Raw genomic sequence first — 14,177 nt, forward strand, 5'->3', positions numbered from 1 at the left:
CACTGCAACAGCTGTCAGGGTCACAGGCGTTCAGTGGGAAGGAAATAGTCTAACGGTTGAGATCACAGGTCTGACATGCTAAAAACCTACACCTCACAAAGACAAATTGTGCACTACTTCCAAATCTGTCTCCCACCTCCAAACCTGACTTCAGGTTCTTTTCCATCTCAGACCACCCAAGATGTTTATTTTAACCAGATGGATGCCCTGGGATTCAGCCAGATTCCTCACTTTCTAAGATAAGAAAGCCTGAGAGAATTCAGAAAGAGAACCAGCCAGTCTCACCCATTAGTCACATACCTTCTAGGCTAGGGCTTACCTGGGCTGCCAGCTAGGCTTCCTCCAAAACCCTGACGCACAGATCGGGTTTCCAGCATCTTACTTAACCTCTGATTTGCTGGTCACCTTGAGCTACATGGCAGGATACCAGATCCTCTAACCACAAACCTTCAGAAACATCTCAGACTCTAAGAATTTAAAATTGAGGGAAAGAGAGATGGCTCAGCGGTTAAGAGCACTGACTGATGTTCCAGAGGACCCAGGTTCAATTCCCAGGCTGTCAGGTGTCAGGTGATCACACTAGAATTTAAAAAAAAAAAAAATTGAACTTCACAATCTATAACACCAAGATTTATTGGGATTTTTTTTCCCTCCTGTAGAAACTATTTGCAGGAGTTTGGGGATGGATGTGTGGTGCAATTCTGTAATACTTGTATGAATGAATGAATGACTAAATAAATAAATAAATGGACTGGCAATGTGGCTCGGTCGGAAGAGACCATGCAAGTCCTGCGTTTGAGCCTTATCCCAGCATAAAACTAACTTGGCATGATGGTAAATACCTGTAATCCTAGCACTTGGAATGCAGAGGCAGGAGGATCAGAAATACAAGGTCATCCTTGGCTATGAAGCAAGTTCAAGGCCATCCTGGGCTACATAAAGACCTGTCTCATTTAAGGAAAAGTTGTGTTCAAAGATGATGCAATCAGGTGGAAAACCCTATAGAGGGCCTTTGAGCTGGCTCAGTGGGTAAGGGTGCTTGCTGCCAACATCTGACAACGTGAGTTTGATCCCACACGGTGGAAGGAGAGAACTACAAGCTGTCCTCTGACCATATGCATGTTCTGATATATACACCCAAATACACAGAAAGTATATTAAAATTTTTAATTCAATTTTTTTGTTTTGGTTTTTTGAGACAGGGTTTCTCTGTGTAACCCTGGCTGTTCTGGAACTTAGAGATCCGCCTGCCTCTGCCTTCAGTGTGCTGAAATTAAAGGCATGTGCCACCACAGCCTGGCTAATTTAAAATTTTTTAACTGCCTTTAATCCCAACACTTGGGAGCCAGAGGCAAGCAGATCTCTGAGTTCCAGGCCAGCCTGGTCTATAGAGTGAGTTCCAGGACAGCCAAGGCTGCAAAGTGAGATTTTTTTTTTTAAAACAGTACACAGTACAGGCTGCACCCACATGCTGCTGCTCACAATCACACCTCAATTCCAGTTCCAAGGTAATCCAGCGCCCTCTGCTGGCTTCCATGTGCACCAAACACAAAAGTGCTACATACAGATACGTGCCGTGAAAATACTTATACACATAAAAAATAAAATGAAAATCTTCTGAAAAAAATGGACATGAAGCCAGGTGGTGGTAGCGCATGCCTTTAATCCCAGCACTCGGGAGGCAGAGGCAGGCGGATCTCTGTGAGTTCGAGGCCAGCCTGGGCTACCAAGTGAGTTCCAGGAAAGGCGCAAAGCTACACAGAGAAACCCTGTTTCGAAAAACAAACAAACAAACAAACAAACAAACAAACAAACAAAAAGGACATGAAAGTATGAGGGGCCTTCTGGGGAGAAAGCAGGTTCAGAGGGAGTGGGGCCAGGATGAGAGAGAGTAACTAGACAGTGAAAATGACCAATACATTATATACATGCATGAAGTCATTTCCAAAAAACTACAAAGTTACTGAACTAAAAAATATGGCACTGGCATAAAAACTGGCATATTGACCAATAAAGTAGAATAGAGAACCCTGAAATTAGCCTTCACTTGTATAGAGATAGTCAAATTATTCTCAATAAGGGTGTGAGGCCAATGTGGAAAAGACTCTGGGAGGGGACTAGGTCCTAGACAGTTGTTTCAACAAACGGTGCTAGAACACTGAACATCTACAGGCAAAAGGTCAGAAGTTAACTTAAACCAGACTGTGAAGTTGTAGCTCTGTTAGAGGGCTTGCTTAGCCAGGACAACAAGGGGGTGGGGGAGCCTGGGACTGGGGACTCCGATCTGCAGTCCCAGCACTAGGGAGGCTGAGCCATAAGGATTACCTGTGGGGTAGGCTAGCCTATGAAACTCTTAGGAGAAAAAATAGAAGACTTGCCAATACTTTCTTGGCAGAAGAAACATTGGCAAAGTTAGACTTCAGTAACGTTGAAATCATTCACCTGTGCTCCCAGCTACCTGGGAGACTGAAGCAAGAGATCTTTGGGCCTAGAAGTTTGGGACTAAACTGGGCAACTCGGGGAGACACCCTTCTCTGTCTCAAAATATAATGAACAAGTTTGGGCTATATGGGTGCACAGGCCTGTAATCCCAGAACCTAAGAGGCAAAAGCAGAAGGATCAAAGCCAGTCCAAGGTTATCTCGGCCTACATATCAGAACTGGCATATTGACCATTTATTTACTACAAAGTTTTTCTTTCGTTTTGAGAAAAACTTTGTAGTAAATAAATGGCATTAGCAACAGAATAACCCACAGAATACTTCAGAATGTAAATCACATAGGGTTAGTAATATCTATAATGAAAAATCAGACAACAAATAAACCAAAAAACAGTCAGTGAGCACACGGAAAAATGTTCAGCATCCCTGACCATTAGGAAGATGTCCATCAAAACTACAGTGAGCTATTCTGTTGCTGCAGGCCTCGGACCCCTTCACTTAGGAGGCTCTCTGTGAATTCAAGGCCAGCCTGGTCTGCACAGTGAGTTCCAAGACAGCTCGGACTACATAATGAGACTCTGTCTCATTATCCGCCCCCCAAGTTTATGTTTATGTGTGTGTGTTTGTGTGAGTGTGTGCATGCATGTGCAGATGTGCCCATGTGGACTACTCAGAGTTGGAGTAATCTTAGCATTTGGAAGGTGGAGACAGAAGGATCAGGAGTTCAAGACTAGCCTATGCTACAGAGTGAGATTCAGTCTTTTTTTTTTTTTTTTTTAAGGTGGCACAAGCCTTTAATCCCAGTACTTGAGAGACAGAGGCAGGAGGATCTCTGTGAGTTCGAGGCTGGCCTGGTCTACAAAGTATGTTCAGGACAACCAGGGCTATATAAAGAGATCTGTCTCACAAAAACAAACAAACAAAAACAAAACAAACAAACAAAACCAGAACCTTGTTTTTTGTATCTATCAACCTTTACCTATAGTTGGGTCTTCACCTCAGGTGCCTTGAACTCACAGAGATTCACCTGCTTCTGCCATCTGAGTGCTGGAATTAAAGGCATGGACCCACACACGGAATGCTTTTAATCTCAGTACCCTGGGGAGTCAGAGGCAGGTGGGTTTCTGTGAGTTTCGGGCTAGCCTGGGTCTACATAGCAAATTCCAGGCCAGCCAAGGGCTACATAGTGAGATCCTATCTAAAACACACACACACACACACACACACACACAGAAAAGTGATTGGAGCAACAGCACAGGGCTTAAGTGATTAAGAATTCTGGGAGGTTCAATTCCCAGCACCCACATGACAGCTCACAACTGTCTGTACCCCAGTTCTAGGTCACTCTCTTCTGGGCACCAGGCACATAAAGTGGTGCACAGACATACAATGCAGGCAAAACACCCATACCATGGAATGAAATGATTAGTTTAAAAAAAAAAAAGGCAAGAAAGAAAAACGTGGATTTAGAGTCAAATAGACCCAGATACTAGTCCCGTGGATCGAGGCAAATTACTTTGCCTCTATAAACTCACTGCATAAAAGTGATGCTCCTTGATCTATTGGCTTAGCACACTGTGTATGGCACCATCTGGAAGGTGGGGATTGGTTTTGTTCATTGTTTGTTTGCGACAACATCGCTTACTTTGTATGCCAGGCTAGCCTTGCTACGTAACCCAGGTTAGCTGTGACACAGGATCTTGCAAGGTAACCAGGCCACCCTAAAACTCCTGCCTGGGCCGGGATTGCAGACAGGTACCACCACGGCAGGGGACGCCTCAGAATTGGTACCGATGTACAAGTTCTCAAGGGGTGCAGCTGCTTCTGGCCATCCAAGACATCCTCTGTGAAATGCTAACACCACACCGTGAGGACGCAATGATATCCTGACACCGACTACTTCTCTATTTCCCTGCCGAAGTTCTCCATTGGTTCCAACTTGCCTTATCCTTAGAAAAGAAGTTTTTCTCTTGGGATCTTAGCCTCACGTTTGTCAGAAGAGAATGCTGGGCAAGCTGAGTCGTTAAGTTACACAGAAAACATTTTTTTTTCCCTTTTGAGACAGGGTCTGCTTTGTAGCCCAGGTTGACATGGCCTGGGACTCACCATTCTCCAGACGGTAGGTAGACTTGAGCCCTCGCCAGGCGAAGTAACTTTATTTTTTCCATAGTCATGACGGTGGATGAGTTAACATCGTGAACAAAGTCGTGAGTAACTTGTAGGTTTAGGACAGAATGCACAGACGCTAACTCCAGCGGGGCAGCCTGGAGCTCCGAGGGGACTAAGGACCTGGCTCTGTAGGCGAGCAGGTGTTGCAAGGCCACTTCTACTTGTCGCCGGAGGGGATACTCCGGCAACACTGCGGCTCGCTCGGCAACGTCAACCCTCGGCTTTCCTCAGAGCGACTGTTCCTCAGTCTCCACAGCGCCTCCTCGCGCTCAGGTCGCCCCCGCGCCGCACTTGTCCCTTCTCGCTCACCCTACCTAGCGCCCGACTTAAGCTTTCCGTCACTTCCGCTGAGCGGAAGGCGCTTGCACGGAGGCGTGGCCGAGCTTTCGGGCCCACGGCTGCGTGGCTGCCGATTGGCTGCGTGCGCACGTCGGAGAGGACACGCCCCTCCCTCCGCGGCGCCTGCTCCGTGGAGCTCGCGAGCCGGCGGCTTGGCAGAGCGAGGGGGATCCTCGGCGTGCCTCCGAACCTCAGTGCCTGGACTGTCGCCGCCGCCCCGCGCGCCGAGACCCGCCACCCCAGACCCCGACTCCTTTTGGCTCGGCCCGCGCGCCCCAGGCCCGGCTCGGGCGGCGCGGCGGGAGGATGAGCGGCGGGCGGCGGAAGGAGGAGCCGCCTCAGCCGCAGCTGGCCAACGGGGCCCTCAAGGTGTCCGTGTGGAGCAAGGTGCTGCGGAGCGACGCGGCCTGGGACGACAAGGTGCGGGAGGCCCGGCGAGGGCGAGGGCGCGGGTGCGGGTGCGGGTGCGGGTCAGGGGGACGGGCCCGGGTCTTCCTCGCCCCGGCCGGGCGCGGCCGTGGGAGCAGGGAGCGGGTGGCGAGGGTGCCGGCGCACAGTGGACGAGCGCGGGCCTGGCCGCCCGCCTGACGGAGAGGAAAGCCACCTGGCCACGCGGAAGCGGCGAGTGCGGGCCGGAGCGAGCGGAGCCCCCGTGCTCCTCCGCCCTTTGCTCCGCGGGATCCGGAGGAGTTAGAGCTTCTGATGACTGTGTGCGCCCTGCCGGGTGCGGAATCCCCGGTGTGTGTAGTTTGCACATTGGGAGGGGTGGTCCTGTCCTTGCACGATTGGAGGAAAAGACCAGATGCCTCATGAGCTTAAGATTCGAGGGCCGGGTCTGAGACCACCTTAGGAGGGTGTCTGTTAGGAAGAAATGTCGCTAGACATGGGTAAGAAGTACTTGGGGACTTCAAGATGCTCTCGGTGGTCACCTTCAGAGGACCTGAGCGTGGACGCTTCCCACCCTTGCTCCATTCTGAGATCTCGAAGACTGTCACCATGCAGATAGTTTGAAAAGAATGTTTCATTTGGAATCCTTACGTCGTTTGGATTGCTGAAGTTGGGCTTTCCTTCCTTCAGTTCCGTATGGGGGGGATGGGAAGCACTTCCTGAAGGTGCCCTTGGCCTGCCCCCAGCCCTGCCCAGCTCTTGCAAAACCTGCAGTGTCTTTGTGATCTGCTGTGTCATTTTTTTGCCCTTCTTCTTCTCTGGTCCAAGGACTGGTGTTTGGAGTCCAGGGCAATTCGCAAACCACTAGTGCTCTTTGTGCACATGCCTAAAGCACTTCTCCGAACTTCCCACACCACCATACTTCCCTTCCTCGGTGGCTTTCTCAAAAGTCACTGTAAACGGAAAGGGTGGGTATTGAGGTTAATAGTTTTACCCCCGCTGGGGACTGTCTAGGACTTACCTGGTCAGCTAAGGGTTACCTGTGGCCAGGAGCACAGTGCCCATAGTCACTGCATTCATGAAACTTTTTTTTTTTTCTTTTTAAGAAGTAATGGTTTCTTTAGTCACCTAATGTCTAAATACGTTGTCTTTCACCACACTTTAGAAGTGATGACATAACCGCTTATGGGGACTGGAGAGATGGCTCACCAGTTTAGAGGAGTACTTACTTTTGCAGAGGACCTGGGTTTGATTCCTGGCACCCACATGGTGGTTCACAGTGATCTGTAACTCCAGTTCCAAGGAATCCAAAGCCCTCCTTCTCCATCCAGTGTTCATGGGCAGCAGGCACATATGTGGCGCACATGCATACATTCAGGCAAATACATACCAAATAAAAGGAACAAATCAAAAAAGAACCACATACTAAGCTGAACCTAGTGGTACACATCTTTAATCCAGCACTCCACAGCCCAGGCCTGGTTCACATAGCAGGTTCCAGGCCAACCAGAGCTATATAGTGACATTGTCTTGGGAAAAAAAAAAGATAGAAAGAAAATTTAATAAGCTGTTGTTTCTTCTCCTATACCTGTCTTGTGGCAGCCACTCCAGATAATACATACATTTTGTCTCTTTTATAGGATGAATTTTTAGACGTGATCTACTGGTTCCGACAGATCATTGCTGTGGTCTTGGGTGTCATTTGGGGCATTTTGCCCTTGCGAGGCTTCTTGGGAATAGCAGGGTAAGTCTTGGGTATTTCACATTCTTGTAGTTTTGTCTGAGATAGGATCTCTCTGGAGCTTAGCACTTGGAGTAGTTCTACTTCGGCCTAATAAGTGCTGGGATTAGAAGCACGCAACTATGCTTAGGATTCTCATTTCTGTTTATTTTTTTTTAAAGTTTTGTTTTTTTTTTTTAGGGACAGGGTCTCATGTAGCCCAGGTTGCCCTTTAAACTCCTGATCCTCTTGCCCCCACTTCCCAGTGCTTGCAGGCATGTGTCTACACGCTTGGCTTGTGGTTTCTTTTCAAATAGAGGCTCTGTTTTCCTTTTATGACTATACCATGTGCATCTGATTACTAAAGCAAAAATGTCCGCAGCATTAGCACTCCTGGGCCTGGTGCAGTGTTCTTCTTAGCTTTCAGGCCCAGGAGCATCCCATGTCAGGCTGTTGTCCTGAAGACTGGGCCAGTTTATTCATTCCATGGGTCTAATGTGACTCTTTGCAAGTGGTTGGCAACAGTATTCTTAATTGTGGCCTGACCTTGGTACCTGTGGAAGTTGAGGAAATAGAGGAGCTTTGTAGTTGATGAGCTTTTTTTATGCTTTGTATTTTGCTGATGTACCAACTCTTGGCTTTGGCAGGAGTTATTTTCAGGTCCCTGTGTTTTAAAAGCACCACCCTCACTCCTTGGCCTTGCACATTTTGCTTCACTCCTGGCCAGTGGCAACATCCTTGACACCTGCTCATGTATGGTTCACTTTATTGAGTTACTGAAAGAAAGCCTGTACTGTGAAACTGTACTTAAAAGCCTTAAACTGGTAAGTAGGAACTGTGAGCAAGCTCTTCTGGAAGTGAGGAGGCTTGCCTTGTCTCGTTTCACACAGGAATACAAGTGAGCACTCCTGTGTCTCACCCCTCCTCCCATGGAAAGCTATGCTGGTTGTCTGAGGGCTATTAGTATATCTTACTAGTTTCTTTTTTTTTTTTTTTTTTTTTGGTTTTTCGAGACAGGGTTTCTCTGTGTAGCTTTGCGCCTTTCCTGGAACTCACTTGGTAGTCCAGGCTGGCCTCGAACTCACAGAGATCCGCCTGTCTCTGCCTCCCGAGTGCTGGGATTAAAGGCGTGCGCCACCACCGCCCGGCTCTTACTAGTTTCTTTAGAGAGTGAAGAGTAGTATGTTTCAGAAACAGATTTGGTGTATAGTCTCTCCTGTTGACAAGAGCTATTCCAAGACCCTCAGTGGATACCCACAACTAACTAATTACATATCTCTGATAAAGTTTAAATTATAAATGAGAAGCTGGGCATGATGGTGCATGCCTGTAATCTTTGTGCTGAGACAGGAGGCTCTCCATGAGTTACCAACTGGGCTACATAGTGATTTCCTGGCCAGTCAGTGAGGGATATGGAATAAGACTGTCTCAAAAAACCAGTTTAGGTGGTGGTGGTGGTGGTGGTGGTGGTGGTGGTGGTGCAGGTGGTGGTGCAGCAGCAGCACACGCCTTTGATCCCAGCACTCGGGGAGGCAGAGGCAGGCAGATCTCTTGAGTTCAAGGACAGCCTGGTCTGCAGCGCGAGTTCTAAGACAGCCAGGGCTACACAGAGAGACCCTGTCTCAAAAAATAAACAAAGCAAACATTTAAAAAAAATTATAAATTAAGCACCATGAGAGATTAACAGTAACTAATAAAATATATCAATATACTGTAATAAAATTGCATGGTCCTTTCCTTTGTCTCAAAATACCTAATAGTTTTATACTACTCCTGCTAGTGATAATGTGAGATATTTAAAGAAAGTACTTCATGGCTTCTATGGTGTATCCAGATTGCTAACATTGCTATTCTCTAATTTTGAGGCTGTTACTAAGTAAGGCCAGGGTTTGAGCACAAGCACTGATACTGGTAACAGGTCTGATAGCCAAGCCACTGCCATTGACTGACAGGTAGGAGCATATACAGCATAAAGGTGCTGACGGAGGAGTGGTGCAGTGAAGCAGGGCTGCATGAGATTTCACACACTGCCTGGAGCAGCCTGGAGTTCAAATTGTGCATTTTACTTACATGGCACATGTTTATTTCTGGAACATCGCATTTGTCTGTGTTGATGGTAGATAACTGAAACCACACAAAAACTGAGTAAGAATGAACTACTATTCAGTGCCCCTTAACTAAAAGCTTTTCTACATTGTTTTATACTGAGCAAGGCATTGTACAAGGAAACCATTAAGAGTCCATGCTGTGCGTGATCTTTTTGTTGTTGTGTTTTTTTGTTTTTTGGGACAGGGTTTCCCTGTGTAACAGTCCTGGCTGTCCTGGAACTTGCTTTGCAGACCAGGCTGGCCTTGAACTCACAGAGATCCGCCTGCCTCTGCCTCCGAGTGCTGGGATTAAAGGCGTGTACCACCACCGCCCGGCTGAAGCTGTATGATCTTGGGTTTAGCTGAGATCAGTTTCCTCATCAGTAAAATGGGGACCGGGAGTGACAGGTGAATTAAATAGGATGATATAAATAAATTGCTAAATGCAGACTTCAGTTCATCAGGCATCCCATGAGTCAGTTCGCTGCTATTGCTATTGTTGTGTGATTAGATTTATAAAAAGTGGTAAAATGCGGCTGAGAACAAGAAACTGAGTACTTCACACTGGCTTGCCCAGTGTGGGGCACTGCTTACTATTCCACGGTTGCTTGTTTCTGGGATTCAGTCCCACACTGTCACCACAGCCAGTTTTTCCCTCTGGACAAACCCTACCTTCCTTTGGGTTGGCACTTTGCCCCTGCTATTGGACAGACCAAGAACTTTGGTTTTGTTTGTTTCCATAACCCTTCCCCAGCTTCCCTTGCTTTAGGCATGACTTCCTGGTGCTCATTTCTATGAACTTCTCTCTCCAGTAACTGTAAGCTGCCCTCTGTCCAAGTCCTGTCTTGCTTTATTTCATTCTGTGGTGGCCATCAGTTAGCATCAGATTCGGTAAAACTTCTCATGTCTCCTGATTTGTAATTTGCCCGAGAACTGGCTGACAGGCTGTACTGTCTACTAAGGTTTTGCATTGAAGACCCACCTCTGGATCTCAGCTCAGCACATGATTGATATGCACTCAGTTAATGCTTTGAACTTTTTTTAAACTGGTGTTTTCATATTTTTTATATATCTATATCATGCATTTATTTTGTGTGTATGAAGGGGAACACCCATGTAAAGTGAGAGGACGACTCGGAGTTGGTTCTCTCTACCACGTGGCCTCAGTGACCGGACTCAGGTTGGCAGGCTTGGCCCTTAGCTACTGGGACAGGGTCTCACTGTATTACCCAGGCTGCTTTGGACTCCTGCATATACCCCCTCCAAATACCAGAACGGCCTTGAACCCTTTATCTTGTTTCCACCTCTCAAATGCTGGGTTTACAGGCATATGCCAGCCATAGCTCACCCTGTGGCTTTTGGGATCTTGCTCTATAGCTAGGCTGGCCTCTAGTTGGGACCCAGCCCTTTTCATATTCTTCTGTCACCCAGTCCACTGTGTGAATGTGTTGACATCTTTGTAACTCTCTTCCTCATTTCTATAACAGAATGGTCCTCATCCTGGAAGCTCAGTCAGTGTGAGACCCTAGTCCTTTCTGTACCCTGCCTCTCACCTCACCTTTATGAAAGGTAGTGCTGTGTCAGCCTTTTCTTCTTGTTGCCCCACTTCTGACTCCATGGTCCTCCAGGGCGGCTTGTTATCATTGTGGGCTGGGTTGGTTTGATTTTTCAGTGTTTTCCCCCATTTTTCAGTGTTACACAGTATTTCTCTGTTAACAGTCCTGGCTGTCCTGTAACTCACTTTGTAAACCAGACTGGCCTCAAACTCACAGAGATCCACTTTAGCGCCACCATCCAGCGTTGTTTTTTGTTTTTTTTTAATGTATGTGAATATTTTGTCTGCATGTACATCTGTCTGTCCAGGCTGGCCTTGAACTTCAGCTATCCTTCTTGCCTCAGCCTCCCAAGTGCTGAATTACAGACATGAGTGACCATGCCCAGCATCAGCTTATTATCTGAGCCTCCCAGTATCAGTAAGTCAGCCTGTCCAAAATAAAAGTCCTTTTGGGAAGAGGATGTGGCCAGACTTGGCCCAGTGCCAAGATTTCTGGCAGGAGATACGGATGTGGCTACAACATAGTCGGGAACTATGTTTCCTGTGAAATCCAAGAACTGTTGCACTCTCAGACCATTGATTTTAAAAAGCCTCTGGAACTAATTTCCTCTTCTGTGACATGCTCATCCCCAAGATGCCTTTGCTGTTAAGTCCTGAGACATTAGTAACAGGTGTAAAGCAGACTTCCCAATTCCTATCCTTCTACTTAAGAAACGTATAAACCAGATCGTGAAGCCTCTCACCTCCCGGACACCAATGATTCCCTTACGTCAGTCTATGTCTCGCTCTTTTGAAACAGTCTGCATCCCACCCCTGACCTTTCTGCTCATGTATTCCAACCCCTGCATCAGCTCAGTACATCATAGGAGTCAGAGGCCGGTGGGGGGTGTCATGAAAGTTTGAACTCTATTCCGGTTGCTGTTCTTGGCCACCTAGTAGATGGTAAGCTGAAGGCAACGGGTGTGTTCATCAAGTCAGTCACAAGCAGTATAGCCTCCTTTTAGGAATTGTGTGGAGAGAGACAGTGTGTGCCTGCTTTACCAGGCTATAAAGCAGTTAAACATGTGTCTGCCCCCTGTCCAGCACTCAGTTGGAGCTGTGTTGAGGTTCATGGCTGGTGTAGGTCCTGTTTGGGGTGGCATTGAGTTCCAGGCCTGCCAAGGCTACATAGTGAGACCCTATCTCCAAAAAAAAAAAAAAAAAGTAGATTGAAGAATTAGGGGCAGTGCTGGGAATGGAACACAAAGCTTTGTGTGTGCTAGACAAGTGCTCTGCCATTGAGACCCCTGCCCCATGCTTTAAATATTTTAGCACATGCTTTTGACCAAAAGTAGTTGGTTAATCTCCAACTTAGTCAGGTGGGCAGTTCCACTGAAGGTCTAGATATTTCTGTGTATTTCATTCACCCCTCCCACCATAATAACTATCCAAGCAACACCCCCACCCCACCCCCACCCTGCTGCCCACCGCCCCATTTTACAGATGAGGGAGCTGAGGTCCCTCTAGAGCCTTTTTCTCTCCAGGTCATCCCCTGCCTGGGTCAGGAGACAACAATCACATAAGCAAAGAATAAACTGGGACTCAGGGCTGGGACTCCTAACAGGGCTGGGAATGCTTGCAGCTTCAAAGTTTACAGTTTATGTTTGCTACTTATCCCCCTCACTCCAGATTCTGCCTGATCAATGCAGGAGTCCTGTATCTCTACTTCAGCAACTACCTACAAATCGATGAGGAAGAATATGGTGGCACATGGGAGCTCACCAAAGAAGGGTTTATGACTTCATTTGCCTTGTTCATGGTATGTGTGGCTGGTAGTTTTACAACAGTGTCTATTCATTTTAGGAGATGTTGGTCATTCAGGGAGCACACTAGGTGACTTATGCTATATGGTTGAGCTACTGGGTTTTTGTTTTGTTTTTTGTTTTCAATCGGTTTCTCTGTGTAGCTTTGGTGCCTGTCCTGATTCTCGCTCTGTAGCCCAGGCTGGCCTTGAACTCACAGAGATCCGCCTGACTGCCTCCCGAGTGCTGGGATTAAAGACATGCGCCACCACCGCCTGGCTGAGCTACTATTCTTTTCAGTGACACCCTCAAGCAGGTCCTCTAAAAGATGTAGACTGCAGTTCTGTACACTTACGTAAATCCAAGTCCCGCTGTCAACTACATATTAGAAACTGGGAAATTTTTTTTTTTAAATACCACCTTTTTTTTTTTTTTTTTTTTTTTAAAGATTTATTTATTTATTATATATACAATGTTCTGTCTGCGTGTATGCTTGGACACCAGAAGAGGGCACCAGATCTCATTTTAGGTGGTTGTGAGCCACCATGTGGTTGCTGGGAACAGAACTCAGGACCTCTGGAAGAGCAGTCAGTGCTCTTAACCTCTGAGCCATCTCTCCAACCTGGGAAATGTTTTAATACATCCTTGTGGAGCTGGGTGTGGTCATCCACAGCTGTAATACCAGCAAAGTGGATTATAAGTTTGAATTCAGACTGAAGTACATAGAGAGACCTTGTCCCAAAAGAAAGGAAAAAACAAAAATGTAGATAGATATGTATTTATAAAATAAGCACATTATTCCTGTTAGGAAAAAGTAAACCACTCTCATGGCTGTCATCTGAAATGTAAAATGTTTACTATCCATAGAGTAAAATGTACTTTCTATGGTATTGTAGTATAGGTGAACCTTGAAAACATTACGCTAAGTGTTTCCAGACATAAAAGGCTACATGATTCCCCTTAGTGAAATGTCCAGAATACACAGGGCCATAGGGACAGAAAGTAGGTTAGTGATCACCAGTAGCTGAGGGGAAGGAGGGATGGGAAATAAGTGGCCATGGGAGCAGGCCTTCTCTTTGGTGTGATGTTTTGGGATTGATGATTCTTATTCTTATAAATACCCTAAAGCCTCAGAATTATGCACTGCCATTTTCATATGGGGGCGGCTGTGTTGATCAGGTGACAGCATAAACATTGTTTGTGTCTCCTTTAGGTCATTTGGATCATCTTTTACACTGCCATCCACTATGACTGATGGCCTTTGCTCCCATCTCTTCTGTCCAGTCCAAAGGACCCTTTTATTAGAGCACAGATACACGCTTGTTGGGGCACTCACGCCACATGGAACTGAGAAGACCCATGTCTCTTGGATTTAGAATCAGCGTGTTGGGCATCGGCGTTTTCTGCAAGGGTTGTGAAACTTTTCAAAGAACCATCTGCCTTTGGGGAAGCATTTCTGAATTTGTCCATCATCAACCATTTTTCTTGGATACCATCATGTAACAGCTGTTTGCCAAGTGGAGCTGCTGTTTAATCTAATGCGCCTCTGGATCCGGATGAAACATTAAATTGTCTTCCTTAGTTCTCCGTCAGGTGTACAGTTTTTAAACTATCAATGGCATCTCAAGTCTTCTGAAAACACCATGTGCGTGATCCATAGCGCAGTACGGGCAGCCATCTAATAGGTTTCCACTGTAGA

General features: G+C 46.8%; 1 protein-coding gene across 1 annotated transcript; it reads left to right on the forward strand.

Annotated features, from left to right (window-relative positions):
- The first annotated feature begins 5,069 nt into the window (after window positions 1-5,069).
- Window positions 5,070-14,065, forward strand: Rab5if (RAB5 interacting factor). Its single transcript, XM_052722658.1, has 4 exons — window positions 5,070-5,368; window positions 6,976-7,079; window positions 12,366-12,495; window positions 13,692-14,065. The coding sequence occupies exons 1-4, from the start codon at window positions 5,255-5,257 to the stop codon at window positions 13,731-13,733; spliced, it is 390 nt and encodes a 129-aa protein (XP_052578618.1). The 5' UTR covers window positions 5,070-5,254; the 3' UTR covers window positions 13,734-14,065.
- The last annotated feature ends 112 nt before the right edge of the window (window positions 14,066-14,177 follow it).

Source organism: Peromyscus californicus, unplaced genomic scaffold (genome assembly GCF_007827085.1).
Source record: "Peromyscus californicus insignis strain IS unplaced genomic scaffold, ASM782708v3 Scaffold_7__1_contigs__length_154581171, whole genome shotgun sequence".
Classification (NCBI taxonomy): Eukaryota; Metazoa; Chordata; class Mammalia; order Rodentia; family Cricetidae; genus Peromyscus; species Peromyscus californicus.

Bases quoted from the DNA above. Each gene is read 5' to 3' on its own strand.
- Rab5if (XM_052722658.1), top strand. From the start codon at position 5,255: ATGAGCGGCGGGCGGCGGAAGGAGGAGCCGCCTCAGCCGCAGCTGGCC. The intron at 5,369-6,975 runs GTGCGGGAGGCC...TCTCTTTTATAG, and splicing joins ACGCGGCCTGGGACGACAAG to GATGAATTTTTAGACGTGAT. The intron at 7,080-12,365 runs GTAAGTCTTGGG...CCCTCACTCCAG, and splicing joins GGCTTCTTGGGAATAGCAGG to ATTCTGCCTGATCAATGCAG.